Consider the following 20,593-nt stretch of genomic DNA (forward strand, 5'->3'; position numbering starts at 1 on the left):
CGGATGACTGCAAAAAATGCCACACGTGAGTGCCACTGCTGAAACAATCTATGGGCGAAAATACATGGTCGCTTTATCCTCCTTTAATCCCTGTTTTAGCCAGGATCGAACGCACATTAGGTGAAACGCATGCGTTCGATCCTGGCTGAATCCTGGCTGAAACAGGGATTAAAGGATAAAGTGACCATGCATTTTCGCCCTACGTTTAGAAGAGAGTTGAAGAGTTGGTTTTTTATACCTCGCTTTTCTCTACCTGTAAGGAGTTTCAAAGCGGCTTACAATCACCTTTGCTTCCCCTCCCCACAGCAGACACCTTGTGAGGTAGGTGGGGCTGAGAGAGTTCTGAGAGAAGTGTGACTGGCCCATGGTCACCCAGATTAGAGTCCGCCACTCTTGACCACTATGTATATTGCTCAGGGTGCATTCTTTAGTGTATTTCACTTGAAACTAAGCAGTGTTCGAAAAAAATAGCCCTGCTTGCATTAGTTTTTTTGGAGTGCTTAGGATGCTAAATTCTAAGCAGTTTTTAAGATCCCTTCTTAACTCACGGGCAGCTTATATTTTCTATTGTAGCATGTAATTGTCCTGTGCTATCTTTCCTACAAGAACTCCTGCTCCTGTCTAGATTTCCTGGCCTTGAAATTGTAGTAACCTGTCATTGTTTTGCTGGCATTGTATCTCCTATATTTTAAAGGCTTGGTCCAAGGACATAAAGGTAAAAATTCATATAATTCATGTATAAAGCATATGAAAAGCTAGGGATATATTGGGTAGTTGATTTCAGAGATGTTACTTCTTTTATTCATTGACCAAATTCTAATGCGGAAGTGAAATCTGTTTTGGGTTTTTTAAAAGGTGATAAAACTCTTCATTTCCTCTCTGGGGCATTGCTTTTCTCAGGGTGTTATTTATGTGTTTTGTATTTGTGGGCTTAGAGGCAGTGCATCTTATGCCACTTAATGCTATTTCTGTTGACAGGGTCGGCATAGTTGTGAAAAGGAAAATGACACTAAAAAAGGGTGACGTTAGCTTGTTACTCACTTTCATCACGGTGTTGGTCTGCAAATGCTTTCCTAGAAACTGGGTTTATTTGTAGTATTGTCCATAGTTTTTTTCTTTGCACCCCAGAAGTTCTATATTATTTTCTTCATGAGGCATCAAATTCATATCAATATTTACTAGGAAGTCTGGGAAAGGACTTTCTCGTCCATTACCTCATTGTTCAGTGAATTGCATTTGCATGTGTGAACCATCTCCTATGAAAAGTATAATGGTTGATATTATGCTGGTTCTCTTGCGGGATTTCTTTTGGTGCTTGGGCTATGGTGGCCATTTTTTACCTTCATGTCACTGAGTGATGGTAGCATGAATAGCAGGGGATGATGGTTTCTATGGTCTTCTGAAAAGAGAACTTGAGAAGACCAACAAATTCTTTGAATATGATATGAAGCCAGAGCTATTGAAAATGATAAACATTTCAATTTAAGCATCATTTTATTCCAATATCTCTCAATAAATATTCCTAATTTATCTATGTACCTCAAAGCTATGATGGGCATAGAGGCCGTGTTCTGTATTTTGCTATATTGTGATAAGACTGACTGCATTAGGTACAGAGTTTTGTTGTGTAACCATTCAAAACAGTTTGGGTGGAGTGATGGGATTACAAGAGCTAGTTTAATTGCTTCTAATCTCTTCAAACCCTAAAGCTGAGAATGTCCCAGGACCAAGACAAGCTAGGAAGAAGTGAAAGAAACTCAAGTGAATCTGAAGATGACCAGCAGGACACCTTAGACAATCCAGAACAGTCTGTCAGAAAGAAGATTCGACAAAATACACCAAGTCCAAGCAGAGGCAACATGCCTCAAGGTGAGCAATAACTATCAAGATATTTCCCCTTCCTTAAAACCAAACTATCCTGTAATAATTTCTGTACTATTAAATAGTTTCTCACACTATATGGGCCATTTTAAAACTGCGTTTGCACTTTCATTTCATAAAGTATGGATTGGATCCTTTGGTTGCACAATTGGAAGATGGATTTCCCCCTACCTTCCTGTTCCCACAGCAGTCCCACAAAGGCATTGCTGAAGGGGGTCAAAGGACACCCATTGTCTGGAGAAGGCTGCAGTGTAGAGGGGAAACTGCTGTGTGGAGGGGGAACCCCACCTTGCTTTTGCGCCAGCGGGACTCCTGCTTTGTGTCTCCCTCTTGTGAAATTTCAACATGCTCCAAGGGTTATTTGATGGCGTGAGCCATGGTATTGGTACCCAGTGTAAATTTGTGCCCATATTCATTAATTTGTTCAGTTTAAATATTTTGGATTTTCTGAGTCTGAAACTGAGAACAGATTCCTTTCTTTTCCTGTTGTCCCATTTTCCCCATTGTCCTGTTTGGATGTTTCCCAGATTTTAATAGAATCAGCAATAATGTATAGAGGAAGAGGTTAGTCTCTCCGTTTTTTTAAAACTCTCAGCCTCCTTAGTTTTCTTCTTGTTTATGTTTATTGCAGCACATACACTGCCTTTCTGGCAGCCTTCATTTTATCCTACCCTTGGAAGGATAGATATGAAAAGCAACCTATTTTTCCTAATATCTGGTTGGATCTTCATTAATATGTTTAACTGACTGGTTGCATCTTTATTAATATGCCTAACTGACTGTTCTTTTTAACAGCATTCCTGAAACTCGTAGTATCATTTCCCTATAGTAACTATGCCCTGACCTGGATGGCCCAAGTTAGCCTCATCTTGTCAAATCTCAGAAGCTAAGCAGGGTTGGTCCTGGTTAATACTTGGATGGGTGACCACCAAGGAATACCAGGTTCACTATGCAGAGGAAGGCAATAGCAGACTTCCTCTGTTATTCTCTTGCCCCTCCTGGGTTGCCATAAGTTGGCTGTGGCTTGATGGCACTTTACACACACATTAGTAACTACAGAGGTTTGATATGGTGATTGTACTTTATTATCAAGAACTTTAACCATAAAATAATTCAGAGTCCGCCTAGTTGTGATGGAAGCAAATACATTTGTTTATTCACATGTATGCCCTGTTCATGTGTAAAGCAAGGGGAGGGCCTAATGTTTACATGAAAAGGGATGCAAGCATGTGGGGAGTTTACTTCTGGTCTGCCTTATTTCCACAGTCCATCACTCCAGACATTTTTCTCTCAGTGCAACTCCAATATAGGAAGAGCAGTGGAACTGAGGGAGCTAAGATGGTTTAGCTCTCCTTACCCATATGCCCCTTTTCATGTAAAAATTAGGAACCCTCCCTTTCTTCCACAGGTTATATGTGAACAGGGAAGCCACTTAAATAGCAAAACTGAATGCCTCTGTCATGTCTAGGGTCCTTCATATATGACACCAGATTAAAAAAAGGGTTGGTCTATCTAGCAGCATGAGGAATCCCAAAGAAACCAGAATATTCCATTTCAGAATTTTTGCAGAATTCCAGATGTTCTGCTGGATCTTACAACATAGAATATCTCTGTGGCTTAAAATACCTTAACAACCAGAAAAGCTAGAAAATTTATTTACATTTAAAAAAAACTGTGAAACTCTTATGACTCAGAAACAGCATCAAAGCCTGTGGCTTGGAGCCAGTAAGCAATCTGCCTTTGAGTGAGCAGAATACATTTTAACTTGACCACTGTTAAACCAATAGGATGTTTGGCTGAAGAATATTTAATTACCTTACAGCTAGCCCCCCTCAGTTTGTATCGGTGGAGGAGCTGATGGAAACAGCAAAGGGTGTAACAAACATGGTATTAGCCCACGAGATTGTTGTCGATAGAAGCTTCCAGATTAAACCGGCAGAATTACCAGAAAACAGGTATGAGGTCTGTTATGGCAGATAGAAAAAGGCAAGTAGACTGTTCTGTAGCTTAGAGTAAAGCTTATCCGGACATGAAATCCCTCCTTTGGGAATCCCTTTTTATAGACTTGTCAGTAGGGCTGCCAGGTCCCCCTTCTCCTCCAGCAGGAGCTTTTGGGGCAGGAGAGCGGTGCACGCGGGCCTGCCAACGCACCCACACGGCACTTCCAGTTTGCAATTGGAAGTGCCGCCTTGCGAGGAGCCTTATGCCACTCAAACTCTTAGTTTGAGGTAAAAGGCCACTTGCAATGCGTTTACACCCGGAAGTGCCACATCTCAAGCGGCCCTTTACCACTCAAACTAAGAGTTTGAATGGCATAAGGCTCCTCCCGAGGTGGCACTTCGGCGCACGCTCACACATTTGCCCACCGACCCTCAGGTGGTCGGCAGGCAGAGGGGCAAATTACCGGGGGTTTGCCCACCACCGCCGAGCACCTGGCAACCCTACTTGTCAGAAAAGTAAGTTCTCAAAAAAAGACTGGCTGTAGCCTCTAAATTGATGGTTAAGTTTTAGTTATATTGTTGAATTGTGACTATGGAGTATGGAGATTTATGCATTTCTGTTACTACTATTTTTATTATCATGCCAATAAAGGTGACTGAAACTGACTGGCTGTAGCCGATCAGTCCTTTTGCCACTGTGCCCCAATTGCTTTCATTCCCAATAGTAACAAGGAGAATGCTGAGTTTCTCTTGCTGCTGCATGATTTAGCTGTGGCTTTTGATCCTGGCAACATCTTCCTGGCTACAGATTCTCCCGTCTGTTCTTGTGAACTATGACTCATTCATAGACACAACAAACACATTGTCTTTAGCTAAGACATTTTCTTTCTGTTACAGGGTCAGCCATTTCCTAGTCTAATATAGCTGCTTTTTGCTTGTCACTTTTTAATCTTACCCATCTTCCAAGGAATGCCGGACAACATACACAGTTCCTTCCTCTTCCATTTTATTCTCGTAACCACCCTGTGTGTTAGGTCAGCCTGAGAATGAGTGAATGGCCTAAGATTGCTCAATTAACATCAGGGCATAGTTAAGATTTGAATCTGGGTCTTCTTAGTCCTGTTTTTGCTCATCAGGTTTTCCTTTTCTAAGCCCCACCTGGCTCTGCTCTAGAGATCTCATTTCAGTTTTCTCCTGTTGCATTCTTTGTCAGCCTGGAAAAAAGAGTCAGAGATATTGTCCACAGAGCCTTTTGGGAATGTCTGGAAGCCCAGTTAAAAGAAGACCCACCATCGTATGATCATGCAATTAAACTCGTAGGAGAGATCAAAGAGGTAAGAAGAGGGAATAATTTGTTGTTTGCATACCTTCTCTCTATCCATAGCGCCATTCCAACAGGGCAACCCCACTAATTGGTGCCTCCCATTATGTATCAATGTATTGCTATTTAATGGTTCCTGTTTTTAACCAGCTACCAGGCCATAAGAGGAATTATCCTCTTATTCTGTCTCAGTGGGGAGGGATTTTGTCAGAGGTTCTGCTTTTGAACAGCCTGGTATTTATTACAGTGAGGGGGGAAAGTATTTGATCCCCTGCTGAATTTGCCCATTTGCCCTCTGACGAAGAAATGACCAGTCCATAATTTTAATGGTAGGTTTACCGGTATTGTAGCTGTGAGAGACAGAATAACAACAGGAAAACCCCCAGAAACCCAGAAGACAAAAGTCAGAGATTGATGTGCATTATAATGAGTGAAATATGTATTTGATCCCTTTGCAAAAGATGACTTAGTATTTGGTGGCAAAACCTTTGTTGGCAATTACAGAGGTCAGATGTTTCTTGTAGGTGGCCACCAGGTTTGCACACATCTCAGGAGGTATTTTGCCCCATTCCTCTTTGCAGATCCTCTCCAAGTCAGTAAGATTTCAAGGCTGATGTGTAGCTACTCGAACCTTCAGCTCCCTCCACAGATTTTCGATGGGATTAAGGTCTGGAGACTGGCTAGGCCACTCCAGGACCTTAATGTGCTTCTTCTTGAGCCACTCCTTTGTTGCCTTGGCTGTGTGTTTTGGGTCATTGTCATGCTGGAATACCTCAACCCATTTTCAATGCCCTGGCTGAGGGAAGGAGGTGCTCACCCAAGATTTGACGATACACGGTCCCGTCCATCGTCCCTTCGATGCGGTGAAGGTGTCCTGTCCCCTAAGCAGAAAAACACCCCCAAAGCATAATATGTCCCCCTCCATGTTTGACGGTGGGGATGGTGTTCTTGGGGTCGTAGGCAGCATTCCTCCTCCTCCAAACACGGCGAGTTGAGTTGATGCCAAAGAGCTCGATTTTGGTCTCATCTGACCACAACACTTTCACCCAGTTCTCCTCTGGGTCATTCAGATGTGCATTGGCAAACTGCAGACGGGCCTGTACATGTGCTGTCTTGAGCAAGGGGACCTTGCGGGCTCTGCAAGATCTCAGTCGTTCATGGCGTAGTGTGTTACCAACTGTTTTCATGGTGACTATGGTCCCAGCTGCCCTGAGATCATTGACAAGTTCCCCCCGTGTAGTTCTGGGCTGCTTCATCACTGTTCTCATGATCATTGCAACTCCACGAGATGAGATCTTGCATGGAGCCCCAGACCGAGGGAGGGAGGTTGACAGTTAGGGTTAGGGTTGTCACCTTCTCACCAAGCTGCTTGGCAATATTCTTGTAGCCCAGTCCAGCCTTGTGCAGGTCTACAATCTTATCCCTGACATCCTTGGACAGCTCTTTGGTCTTGGTCATGGTGGCTAGTTTGGAATCTGATGGATTGATTGCTTCTGTCTACAGCAGAACCCTAACCCTAACCCGGCTGGTTGATAGGGGATCAAATACTTATTTCACTCATTATAATGCACATCAATCTCTGACTTTTGTCTTCTGGGTTTTGGGGATTTTCCTGTTGTTATTCTGTCTCTCACAGCTACAATAAACCTACCATTAAAATTATGGACTGGTCATTTCTTCGTCAGAGGGCAAACGGGCAAATTTAGCAGGGGATCAAATACCTTTTCCCCTCACTGTATGTACCAAATGATCCTTGTTTACCTTTTATCAGCACGTTCAAAGATACTTCTAAAGGTTAATTCAGCAGATTCAAAGGCACCTGTAATGGAGACCAGTGCTATCTCTACCGCCTTCACCGAGACAGTTTGAATTTTGTCGAAGGCTTTCACGGTCAGAGTTCATTGGTTCTTGTAGGTTATCCGGGCTGTGTAACCGTGGTCTTGGAATTTTCTTTCCTGACGTTTCGCCAGCAACTGTGGCAGGCATCTTCAGAGTAGTAACACTGAAGGACAGTGTCCAAGACCACGGTTACACAGCCCGGATAACCTACAAGAACCAATGAACTCTGACCGTGAAAGCCTTCGACAATATTTTGAACGCCTCTACGGGGAGGAAATATTTCAACAGACCCGGAGACTGGAAACACTTCAGAACAAGAAAGCACATCTACTGAGACACTGTCCTTCAGTGTTACTACTCTGAAGATGCCTGCCACAGTTGCTGGCGAAACGTCAGGAAAGAAAATTCCAAGACCACGGTTACACAGCCCGGATAACCTACAAGAACCAGTTTGAATTTTCTTACAGCAATAATGTGTTTAGTCTAGTTATGCTGTCTTCAGCAGTGACCTGTTCCATTTATTGTACATTTATTTATTTATTTACTAGATATTTTTAGTCGCTGGTCACCCAAAGGGTCTCGCGGCGACTTATAACATTAAAACAGCATGTGTAAAAGTGCAGTCAAGTAACAACTGACTTATAGTGACCCCTGGTGGAGTTTTCAAAGCAAGTGATTAAGCAGAAGTGGCTTGCCATTGCCTTCCTCTGCAGAGGCTTCCTTGGTGGTCTCTCTTCCAGGTACTGACCCTGCTTAGCTTCCGAGATCTGATCGGGCTATACTGTACCATTCCACACCCCTTAAAACAGTATAAACAACATTAAAGCAGATAACAAATATAAATATTAAAATTAACATTAAAATATTAACATTAAAATTTGGAGTTGACCATTGCATGGATCAATGTGGCAAGGTCTGACCCACACAAATGAGGAGCCAGCTGGCTGGCCTGGTGTAGGGGAAAAATGTTGACCGTGTTACCATGGACACAGGGAGTAGATTGAACCCTGTGGGACCCCACAATTCAGGTCTCGTCAGGAAGACCTCTCCTCCCAGATATCACCCCTCTAAGAGCATCCTTGGAGCAATGAGAACTAACTAAAGGTGGTGCCTCACACCACCAGAGATCCAAAGGAGCCCCGTGGCGCAGAGTGGTAAAGCTGCAGTACTGCAGTCGAAGCTCTGCTCACGACCTGAGTTCGATCCCAGCGGAAATTGGTTTCAGGTAGCCGGCTCAAGGTTGACTCAGCCTTCCATCCTTCCAGCTCGCTGGGGGTAAAGGGAAGATGACTGGGGAAGGCACTGGCAAACCACCCTGCAAAACAAAGTCTGCCTAGAAAACGTCGGGATGTGACGTCGCCCCATGGGTCAGGAATGACCCGGGGCTTGCACAGGGGACCTTTACCTTTACCTTTAATAGATCCAAAAGGATCAACAGCGCCAGCATGCCTTTATCCAGATGTAAATGGAGATCATCAACCAAAGCAAGCAGAGCTGACTCAGCCCTGAAGCCCAATTGAAAAGGGTTGAGAGCAGATGTCTCATCCAGGAAGTCCTGAAGCTGCTCAGCCACCTCTCACTCCATTACCTTCCCCAGGAAAGGTAAATTAGACACTGGGCGGTAATTGGCCATCAGTGATCTTCGGCCTTCTTGGGCATAGTTGGGTGTTAAGCTACATAGGAAACTTTTTGGTGGTTTTGGAATACTTTGATAATTATTTTGCTAATTCATAGTTATGGGCCCTGTACCACAGAGCTCTGAAATCAACATGGTAAGCAGCCTTTGTTTTCCCATAACTCTTTTTATGACTAGATGCTAATGAAGAGTGATGTTGGCCACACTGTTCTCCCAGCTGATTGACCAACAACATTCCTTCCTCTTTGTAGTAACATTTCCACATTATGTCTTGAAACTCTGTATGCTTCTTCTCTTCTGCGAAGCAGTATTGGGAAAAGGCAATTTGCAGGGAAGAAGCATTTATTTGTATATTTATTACATTTGTCCTTTGCCTTTCTTTCTTCATGGATGATAAGGTGGGGCTATATAGGATTCCTAGCAGGTCTCCCACCCAGACACTGACTGGACCTAGACTTACCTTCACTAAGGTAGCTGCACCATGTGTCCTTAGAGCCTCCTGCGGGCCCTCACATGCCTCTTTCCCCTTACATTTCTCCTCTTCCCCAGCCCTGTCACTTCCCCTCCCCTGCTAGGGCAGTGGTCTGCAAACTCATTAGTCAACAGAGCCAAATATCAACAGTACAACAATTGAGATTTGAGAGCCAAAATTTGAGAGCCCTCTTCCTCCTGAAGGCGATTCTAGAGTTGCAAGAATAAAAGATTTTGGTTTTGCATTTCTTGAAAGCAACATATCTACCGGGAACCTTTACACAAATGCAAAGTATTGTTGCTTTTTAAAACCTGTGCCGGTTAGCAACTCTATGCGTGTATGAAGGCAAGGAGGGCACCCTTGACCAAGCCCCTCCCCAGTCTGGGTCTCCCTGGGCCAGAGGTCTCCCCCTCCCCAAGCCTGCCTGATGCATAGACCCTGGCCCACACCACCTCCCCCACCCCCCAGACGTTGCGCCTCTCTCGGGGCCGAGAACCGCTTCCACTTACTTCCCCCTTTTCCACAAACCTCTTTTCACGCCTTTCTCCCCGGTCTCGGCAACCAGCCGCCAACCAGTTGCCTCACCGCCTCCGTGTTGCTACGATCACGTGGCACAAAACAGGCGTCTCCGATTGGGTCCATAGCTGTGTTGACGACACGCAGGCGCCAGAAGGGGGAGGGTAGAAAAAGAAATTGCCTAGGGCCCTACACAATGAGACTGCTGACTGACTCACTCACTCAACTCGTGCATGAGTCGCGCATGCCTCCCCCGCGCCGCGTGCCCCGGTCATTTGTGGCAGAGCCGCACTCAAGGGGCCAAAGAGCCGCATGTGGCCCGCGAGCCGCGGTTTGCCAACCACTGGGCTAGGGTGTTGCATCCCTATTTTCCACAGAGGAGGGAAAGCATCTAGAAGTTGTGACTGGGCAGCAGATGGGAAAAGGGTTAAGCATTGCTTTTCCCAGCCACTACTTTCTCCCTGTAAATCTTCCCCTTCTGACATTAGTTTACCGTGGTTCAAAATATGAGGTAGATGCAAAATATTCAGTTCCCCCTTTAGATGTTTCAGTCAGGGGAGGTATTCCCTGGCTTCATGTATGTAGTTCCTGCTTAAGAATCCCAAGTGGCTTGTTTACTATAAGCAGTGAATAAAAACTTTAATTATTAAGTTTAATTATGAAGTTGGGCTTTATTTTTTGTATGTGAAATGATAAAATTCTACCATATGTAGCAATGTAATATTTCTGTAATGGTTATTGGGTTTGAAATAACATTGACAGACACAGCAATGCAATATTGCTAAATGCTAGTAACAGGAACATTATTTTCTTTCAGGCCCTTCTGTCTTTCTTGCTGCCTGGTCACACTAGATTAAGAAATCAGATTACCGAATCGCTAGATCTGGAGCTGATAAAACAGGAGGCGGAAAATGGTGCCCTTGACATTTCTAAGCTGGCAGAATTCATTATTGGAATGATGGGGACCCTCTGCGCTCCAGCTAGAGATGAAGAAATTAAGAAGCTGAAAGAGATTCATGAAGTAGTTCCCCTTTTCAGGTACTAGAGTGCAATGAATATGTCAGTCGGTTCTGGCTTGCCTGCATGCTCTGGAAAGTTTTGAGAGGTGAAAAGTCTGCATGCAGCACTGAATTGGTTTTTCTTTCAAAACTGGGTAGACTACTGCAGGGAATGCGGGAATAGGGAGTGATAAGGAATATTGTTTTGGTCAATATTTGGTCAGTGTTAAGAACGCTGCGGAAAACTTGTAGTTAGATTAAGTCCGTCTGCCCTTGCTTTCCAAGGATGCTGCTGAATGTTTCTTTCCCTGTGGCCCACTGAGGTGGTAAACTGGACTCCAGCCTGTATTTCTTCAGTTGTACTTCAGGTAGGGGCTCACAAGATTGAATCTTCTTGTATCTGCAAACATTCCTAGCACACACAAAAATAGATGCTGGGTAGAAGGGTTTTAAGGTAACATTCTCCCTGATACCTGGTCTTCTATGTGCAGGGAATTTTTGTGTGAGGACCATTTAATGAGCCCCCAGTCGGAAATGGCACAGCTGAGGCACAGGTTTATCAGTGAGAACGAGCCTGAAATAATGTGAAAATTACTATTAAAGCCAACGGAGTTGTTGTGATAGCCTGTGGCAGTCAAAACCAAAGAGATATCTGGCACCTTAAAGATCAATATTTAATCACAGCAGAAGCTTTTATTTATTTATGCATGCATGCATGGATACTACAAGAAATCTGTTAATCTCAATATGCCTTTTTGCAGTACTTAAAGGTAACCTGTTGTCTTTAAGTTTTTGCAGAACTGAACTCTAAAGAGTGTGTTTGATCTCTGCAGACCTTCCTTTGAAAGGAGAGCAGTCTTGATTCTGTTCACAAAAATCTTGTGTGTGTGTGTGTTGTTGTTGGATGACATCTATATTTGTTTTTCTTGGCAGCTTATTATTTTCATTATTCCTGCTAAGCCGTTTAGTAGGACTTAAAGTTTGGATTGACTGCAACTTTTGCACATCCTGCTTGACAGACTCGGTGTTCTGTTTTCTCTCTCTCTCTTCCTGCAGAGCGATTTTCTCTGTGTTGGACTTGATGAAAATGGACATGGCCAACTTTGCTGTTAGCAGCATCAGACCGCATTTAATGCAGCAGTCGGTGGAATATGAAAGGAAGAAGTTTCAGGAGCTGTACGAGAAACAGCCGAGTATGACTTTTGTTATTTGCCTCTATTAAATGTCCTGCTGCTGTCACTAAAATGCAGTACAGTTCTTGACTGTTTCTGGCTCCTAAACAGATTCCCTGGATTTTGTCACTGAGTGGCTGCAAGAAGCTGCCGATGACCTGAGGTCCAAAATTCCGCCGGCTGTCAGTGAGGGGACTGCCTCTTCCCCTAGAACTCCCGTGCTGTGTCCTCTTGCCATACAGAATCACGCGTACCTTAAGCTCCTCAAGTGGGATCATCTGCGGAAACCATTCCCAGAGGTAATTTAATGTATTTAAAATATTAACATTCCAGCTCTGCTCTCAGATTCGAGGCGGCTTACATAAGTAACGAGTTGCAATCGAAAAAATAAAGCGGTTACACAAAACAGAATTGCAGCAAAATGGAGGTTGAGGATTAATTGGGCTCATCCCTGGATAGATGAATATGTAAGCTGTAGAATCATAGATTCATAGAGTTGGAAGGGACCACCAGGGTCATCTAGTCACAACTACCTCCTCCCCACTCCCCCAGTGACCCCTACTCCACACCCAGAAGATGGCCAAGGTGCCCTCCCTCTCATGATCTTCCTAAGGTCATAGAATCAGCATTGCTGAAAGATGGCCATCTAGCCTCTGTAGGAGCAGGATTGCTGTTATCTTGCATATGAAACTCACAGTTCCATAGAGAAGCACAAAAGGGAGCCATGAACGACCTTAATAGTCAGTAGAGGGGCATTGGGAGAAGGCGCTGAAACACCCTTTAATGCTGTATATGTGTGGACAGGGTGACCTAGGAAGTCAAGCTTAAGAGGATGGCTCGGAAAATTTTGGCTGTGTAAACAAATGTCAAGTTAATACATGCCATAGTATTCCCTATTACTATGTATGGATGTGAAAGCTGGACAATGAAAAAAGCTGACGAAGAAAGATTCCTTGGAAATGTGGTGTTGGGAAAAGAGTGTTACGGATACTGTGGACCACCAAAAAAACAAGTAAGTGATTTCTAGATCAAATTAAGCCTGAACTGACTCTAGAAGCTAAATGGCTAAACTGAGGCTGTCATACTTTGATCACATTATGCTAGGAAAAGTTGAAGGCAACAGGAAAAGAGGAGGACCCAACAAGAGATATGGATTTACTCTAGAAAGGAAGACACGGCCCTCGGTTGGCAAGACCTGAGCAAGGCTGTTAACAATAGGACATTTTGGAGGACATTGATTCATAGGGTCGCCATGAGTCGCAAGCAACTTGACGGCACTTAACACACACAAGCAAATATTGTGTTGCAGTACCTCACTGTCTCATACGTGTTTGCATGTTTTACGGTAGGAAACCTTCAGTGGCAGGAATGATTATTGACAGACAGTGAAAAGAACAATGTTTTGATTCAGTTTCTGGTTTGTTATCTATACTAGTAAAGGCTTATGCTTGTTAACAGGTGATCCGTAGGCATGTCTCTCAGCTGAAATTTATATATAGACTGACTATACATCACATTGACCTTTCCACAGACGTTCAGGAACTGTATGCTCTTGCTTGTGTTACTGCTACCATTGTTAAAAAATGGCTGCTAATTAGTTCTTTCTGGATGGCTGAGAAGTTGTTTTGATTGTTCAGTATCTGGATCCATGAGAAGAGTCTTTATTTATATGTGGGAAATTGCAGCCAATGTCAGTGTCTTTCAGGTACCATATATTTAAAAATTGGGACACACAGCCTGAACATTTGATTCATGGGCATGTGTACTCTGCACCAAATGACCTGATTGCAGGGCAGATTTATGACCTCTGGGCTGGTGCTGGGATCAATATTGTCATTTGAAGTAATGTAGGCTTGGCTGAGTTCCATTGAATCTCGCTTATTTCATTTGTGTTTATGGAAAGGAGAAGATGGCGTGCCTTGTAACAAACTGACTTTCCTTGAGAAATAATTGCAGCAGCTGCTCAGACATATTATTTGCAGCTATTTTTTCCTATTACTGCTGCATAGTTTGTATATTATTACATAATGTGTGTATTATAATCTCAGCTTGAGTCCTCTCTTCCCTCGAAGATGATCCATGCCAGTCTGGGGCTTTTGATCAGGCCACCTATGAAGCTGACAAAGGTGCCTGTGTCCCATCAGGTGGCGGGTGTGGTCATTGGTGATAACAAGTTATGTCAGCCAGTTTCCTTAGTGGCTTTCATATTGCTTCAACAGTTGTCTGTCTTCACTCAAGAGGATTCTGGTGATAAATACTTCACTCTATATATTGTCGAAGGCTTTCACGGTCAGAGTTCATTGGTTCTTGTAGGTTGTCCGGGCTGTGTAACCGTGGTCTTGGAATTTTCTTTCTTGTAACCACGGCTACACAGCCCGGACAACCTACAAGAACCAATACTTCACTCTCCTTGAGGAAAATTCAGATCTGCACTTAAGAGGATTCTGGTCATCATTACTTCAGTTTCCTTGAGGAAAATTCAGATCTTCTCTGTGGTGTTCTTTTAGCTGATGCTACTATGTGGGGCTGAGCCCCGTGGTGCAGAATGGTAAGCTGCAGTACTGCAGTCCAATCTCTGCTCACAACCTGAGTTTGATCCCAATGGAAGTTGGTTTCAGGTAGCTGGCTCAAGGTTGACTCAGCCTTCCATCCTTCCGAGGTCGGTGAAATGAGTACCCAGCTTGCTGGGGGTAAAGGGAAGATGACTGGGGAAGGCACTGGCAAACCACCCCGCAAACAAAGTCTGCCTAGAAAACATTGGGATGTGATGTCACCCCATGGGTCAGGAATGACCCGGTGCTTGCACAGGGGACCTTTACTTTTACCTTTTTACTATATGGGGGGGGGGTAGCTTGGAATGGCTTCCCGTTCTAGCTGCTCTATATGGGAAGCCAACAGGGTGCCGGGGAGCTGGGGAAGGGTTAGTCAATGCCTCCCCGCTACATTTCAGACAATTAAGTAATCTGAAACATCATTCTCTTTGGCAATAACAAGGAATAAAAAATGAGCGTGCGGAATACTGTTACAATATTCTGGCTTTGAATATGAAGCAGCATGGGCAGAATCATGCTCCAGGAAGGCTGTAGCATCATTCTGTCCACTGCACCCTTCTGGTTCTGCACCCTGAAGTTGTACTCTTGTGGGTCAGTGAACACCCCCACTCCAGAAAGGAGGTGGGGAATTGGCAGAAATTGCCCTCCCCTCCTTTGCCAATGGAGCTGCTGTTATACCTACAGAATCACAACTTAGGATCCAAGCCTCTGCTTTTCTTGCAGTTCTCTTGAATATTCAGGTCTCTGAATATTTGCTATAAATCTTGGCCCTCCTGCAACATTAAATGGGGCCCTAATCAGTTAGCGTATAGCTGTGTGCATTGGTAGGCGGTTTTCTTCTGTTACTACAAAGGAGTTACCACATGGAGAAGATCCTTTGAGCCTCGCCGTAATATGTTGCGCACAAACAGCTGGGCCGTGTAGAGGCGGCTAGTGTGGGGGAGCAATTTAAAGCAGGGTCCGTACGGTAAACGTGTCGTGTGCGTGGCTGTTCCTTTCTACACTGTGTGGTTGTGGACTGCTTTGAGAAGAATGTTTCATGCCGTGTACCATTCTGAATAACACAGAGGTGGCAAGAGGAATGGGAAGGCTCAGCCATTATAAATCGTTAAAGAGCTGGGAAGGTTTGTTTAGTGCTCCTTAGTTAACATCCATTACATTTTCTAGTTTTCGATGGGCCTTTTCAAGAGCCCTATTTAATGCCTTTCCATCAGCTATGCTCAGCGGGAGATTTCAGCATATACCTGTAGAGGCCAGATTATGCCCCTGTAATTTTAATTCAGTTGAGTCAATTATACATATTTTATTACCCTGTGAATTTTATCAGCAGGTTAGAAATAAGCTCATTTTACCCGTGTTGTCTAGAAATTTTAGAAATGTTAACCATTCAGATGATTTTATTGTTAATTTTTATTAGAAGATAAAGATGCTTTTATATTTTACTCAGTGGCAAAGTTCTCTTATGTAGCCAATAAGATACGGAGGTCCTCAGTTGGGGTTTCAAAATTGTAAATTTTGTACTGATATATTGTTGAAGGCTTTCACGGTCAGAGTTCATTGGTTCTTGTAGGTTATCCGGGCTGTGTAACCGTGGTCCTGGAACTTTCTTTCCTGATGTTTCGCCAGCAACTGTGGCAGGCATCTTCAGAGTAGTAACACTGAAGGACAGTGTCTCTCAGTGTCAAGGGTGTAGGAAGAGTAATATACAGTCAGAAAGGGGTGGGTTTGAGCTGAGTATTGTCCTGCAAAAGTATTGTCCTGTAAGTATCAAGATAATGTGCTAATGAGGGTATGGTATGTTAATATGGAACCATTGTATCCTGAAGTGATCTGTTAATGTGTGTAATCCAAAACTAATCTGTATGGCTATTGTTGAATGTTGTCTTTGTCTGGAGGAATCAGCACCTTACAAACCTACAGTCTAGTTCAGGTTCGTAGATGATACATTTACCATTTGGAGCCATGGTGAAGAAAAATTAATGGACTTTCTAAACCATCTTAATAATATCCATCCAAACATTCAGTTTACCATGGAAAAGGAAATTGAGGGTAAACTCCCATTTCTTGATACCCTTGTCATCCGTAAATCAAACCTTCAGTTAGGTCACAAGGTCTACCGGAAACCAACTCACACAGATCGCTACTTACACAAAAACTCCAACCACCACCCCCGACAGAAAAGAGGAATAATCAAAACATTAATGGACCGTGCAAGACGGATCTGTGAACCACAGTTTCTCAAGGAAGAAACTAACCATCTAAATCACGCACTGCTAGCAAACGGCTACTCCAAGAATGAAATCAGAAGGGCCATTGAACCAAACAAAAATCAGAAAACTCAAGAAAAACAGTCTCCCATAGGAAAGGTATTCTTGCCATTTATTAAAGGAGTCACTGATAGGATGGAGAAACTTTTGAAAAAACATAACCTACAAACAGTGTTTAAACCCACCAAGAAAATACAACAAATGCTACGATCAGCAAAAGACAAAAGAGACCCCCTCACCTCTGCAGGAGTATATCGTATACCTTGCAGCTGTGGAGAAGTTTACATCGGGACCACAAAACGCAGCATACAAACAAGGATAAAAGAACATGAAAGATACTGCAGACTTGGCCAACCTGAGAAATCAGCAGTGGCTGAACATGGACTGACACAAACAGGACACAGGGTCTTATTCCAAGACACTGAAAGACTGGACAATTCTACCAACTATTTTGTCAGATTGCACAGAGAAGCCATTGAAATTCATAAACATCAGCACAACTTTAACAGAAAAGAGGAGAGTTTAAGAATGAATAAGGCTTGGCTTCCTGCCCTGAAAAACCTCCAGACAAAGACAACATTCAACAATAGCCATGCAGATTAGTTTTGGATTACACACATTAACAGATCACTTCAGGATACAATGGTTCCATATTAACATACCATACCCTCATTAGCACATTATCTTGATACTTACAGGACAATACTTTTGCAGGACAATACTCAGCTCAAACCCACCCCTTTCTGACTGTATATTACTCTTCCTACACCCTTGACACTGAGAGACACTGTCCTTCAGTGTTACTACTCTGAAGATGCCTGCCACAGTTGCTGGCGAAACGTCAGGAAAGAAAGTTCCAGGACCACGGTTACACAGCCCGGATAACCTACAAGAATTTGTACTGATACTTGCTGGTCAAATGACTGTAAATAAACTGAACTGGATTGTCTGAAGCCATGGTGACGAGGTTTTGAAATTTAGGGGGTTACCGCACTTTGTATTCCCAGCAATGTATTAAGAGTTTCAAAATGTTATAAAAAACATTGCTTTAAAAGTGTTTTTGGATACCACGGCTAATAAATGGTTGGAAGACGTCTTCACAGCTAAAGGGGCCAAACAAAGTGCGAACAGTATTTTTTATAACGTTTTCAAACTCTTAATACATCGCTGGGAATACAAGGGTGGTAACCCCCATAATCAAGTTGTAGTCAGTCAAGAATGCCCTCTGCCCTCGCCTTTTCATTCTTACATGTTGTCGTTTGGCCTTCCCACTGTCCTGAAGTCCCTGACTTCTCTGTTGTGTCGAAAACGTTTCTCTGCAGACTGTGCTGATGGACCAAACGCGCTTTCAGGAAATGCAGTTGGAGCTGGGCCAGCTGGTCTTAACGGGCGCCGTTCTCTTGGTAACATTCAATGCAGCAGCCGCAGCCCTTTCGGGTTTGCCAGGCTTTACCGACAAGCTCAAAACCGCTATCCGTGTGCTGCTGACTGGGCTACACCATCCGTGAGTACCAGGCAGCTTTTGATCTCTCTGGGGTGGGATGCTGAATAGTATGGAAGTCATCCCATACCGTTCTTACAGATATGCTGCATGTCCTTCTCCATCTCCCGGAGATGCAAAAGGCATTGTAGTTTTGGGGGCGGGAGACGGGACATGGCATTCCCTGTAACAATTAGTTGTTCATTAGAAGTTCCTCTGTGCCACCAAGGTTGACAGAAAGGGAAGTCAGGCAGGGTATGGGCCTTGGGCTGTGGGTAGGGTGTGTAATGTGAACCCTACGGTGCTCCCAGAGATATAATCAGGAATACAGTGTTTGTTTATTTAGATGATTTGCTTGCTGCTTTTCTCCTGGAACACAATACTCAAATTAGCTTACAAATTCAAAACCCCTAAGCACAAGAGTATAATAATTCAAAATCCCAGTATAGCAAGATGTTACATATCTATTGTAACAAAACCCACTGTTACATACCTATTGTAATAAAACTTAAACTGGAACCCAGTCCCTTCTTGATATCCTTCAGCCCTCTAATATTGCGACAGATCTGGACCCCAACGACAGGTTCCACATTTTTATGTGGTGGAGAATTTTTAACCACATGACATAATGCCCATACTTTGAAGTGGCACTCTGTTTTTCATGAACATTGATCAGCTCCAGTCCTATTTAGGAACCGACTTTTTCTTCCACTCTAGTTTCTCAGGTGGTTTCAGACTTTGTTACTTTTAGTGGGTATATGAGGCTTCCTCCAAGTAGTGCCTCTCTTTTGTTTCCCTTCAGGGTTTGTTATATTAATGTGCCTTATGATTTAAGTTTCAAATGTAAACAAATCAGTGGCGAGTTTTTACCAGCCTTAAAGAATCTAACCCTTCTTCCTCCAGCTCCTTCAACTTGACTGAAGCTTTGGCTACCATCAGCGAAAAGGTCTGTGCTGAAGTTAGCAGTTGTCTTTCCCAGCATGGATTCACACCGTTCACACTTGAAAAAGAGACCGTGCTGAAAGGACAGATCCAGGCTCTGGCCAATCCCGACAATTCCATATGCAAACTGATAGGTATGCTTAGCGGACCGAATTAATTTGCGTGAGGGAGATTGCCTTTTCCCCACACACACACTGACAATCAGACAAAACCTGTTATGGCACATATTTGGGATTGGATGCAGATTAAATTTTCCACTCACGCAGGTCACTTCTATCCGTGGAACAGGATGTTCCGGTCCTCCTCCCCCTGCTGCTGCTGCAGCCCCTTGATCTCCCTGAAACTCTGTTCCTTCAGGACAGGGGACCCCCCCAGGAACAAACAGCATGAGAGGCAAATCCGGGGTCTGCAGCAGAAAAGGGGGATTGGTGGAAATTGCTCCACTCCTTCCATGAGTGGCAAACTTAGCCTGGATTTGGAAGACAAAAATCGTGACACTGAGAAATCATATTGTCATTAACAAGCATCAGAAGGCTACTTCGCCAAGGTGAAAATGCCATGTGAATGCCAGGAAAGAGGGAACTATTTTGGGAGATCAAGGAGCAGGCTGAGAGCTAGAATTTCACCAGCGATTATGGGGACTGAGGGGTATAGAAGAGCAGGGAATGTTTCGTTTTCATTTTGTCTCTGTGGGTGATAGGGTTCCTCTCTTGGATCTGACAGAGGTACATGAGAATCAGAAGACCCTGGTGCTTAAGGAACTTGAGTTCACACTGAAAGAAATATTCTGGGCTAGGATAAGGCTAGAGGATTTTTTTTTAAGTATTAACATGAATTTACTTGATATGCATTTCTGTTTTCCTGCCAGGATCTCTGTTAGTAATTCTTAATCATATTTATTTTCCTTTTCCAGATTCTAGAAGCCAGGTTTTTTTAGACAGCTACCTTGCTTCAGGTTATCAGAAATCCATTCTTGCTATTCCTGGTGGATTAGGCCCTATTCAGCAAGAGCTGGAGGAAATTGCTGTCAAGTACGCTCGCCTTGTTAACTACAACAAGATGGTCTTTAGTCCTTACTATGATGCGGTTCTCAGCAACATACTGAATAAAGAAGAACAAGGAAAACTGGAGGATGATTAACTCCCGGATTTTGCTCTAGCCTGTAAGGCTTTAATCCAGAGAAGTGCAATAAAAGGCTGCATACTCTGATGTTTCTACCAGAATTATGAGGGTTCAAAAACAGATGAGGGGACTCCTATGATCAGTTTTGGCTTCCCCTCCTCTTCTCCTTCTGTCAAAGATTGGTGTTGTTGAGGTACCTGAGGAAATCTGACATAGCATCAATGAACTGATGTGCAGACCGGGATACCAAGATGAGGTGTTCACTTCTTCCTGCTTCTGCCCCATTGATTAGTACTGTGACGAGGAGCTTCAGTCAGAAGTTCCATGCAGAGCTATTGGGAGTATGCTAAATTGTGCCTGCCCCCATTCCTTCTGGCTAGTTGTTCAAGGTACACAGGCAAGATGCTCAGTGAGTCACTCCCTCTGGCACAATAATTTTCCTGCTACATCAGATG

At 43.7% G+C, this 20,593-nt stretch overlaps 1 protein-coding gene across 1 annotated transcript; it reads left to right on the forward strand.

Annotated features, from left to right (window-relative positions):
• Window positions 1-1,715: 1,715 nt before the first annotated feature.
• On the forward strand, window positions 1,716-20,156 carry TCP11L1 (t-complex 11 like 1). The gene is made up of 9 exons (XM_056851567.1): window positions 1,716-1,869; window positions 3,704-3,836; window positions 5,035-5,155; window positions 10,423-10,643; window positions 11,660-11,796; window positions 11,887-12,074; window positions 17,917-18,098; window positions 18,978-19,150; window positions 19,930-20,156. Exons 1-9 carry the CDS (start codon window positions 1,716-1,718, stop codon window positions 20,154-20,156), a joined length of 1,536 nt encoding a protein of 511 aa, XP_056707545.1.
• Window positions 20,157-20,593: the final 437 nt, after the last annotated feature.

This window comes from Euleptes europaea, chromosome 6 (genome assembly GCF_029931775.1).
Source record: "Euleptes europaea isolate rEulEur1 chromosome 6, rEulEur1.hap1, whole genome shotgun sequence".
NCBI lineage: Eukaryota > Metazoa > Chordata > Lepidosauria > Squamata > Sphaerodactylidae > Euleptes > Euleptes europaea.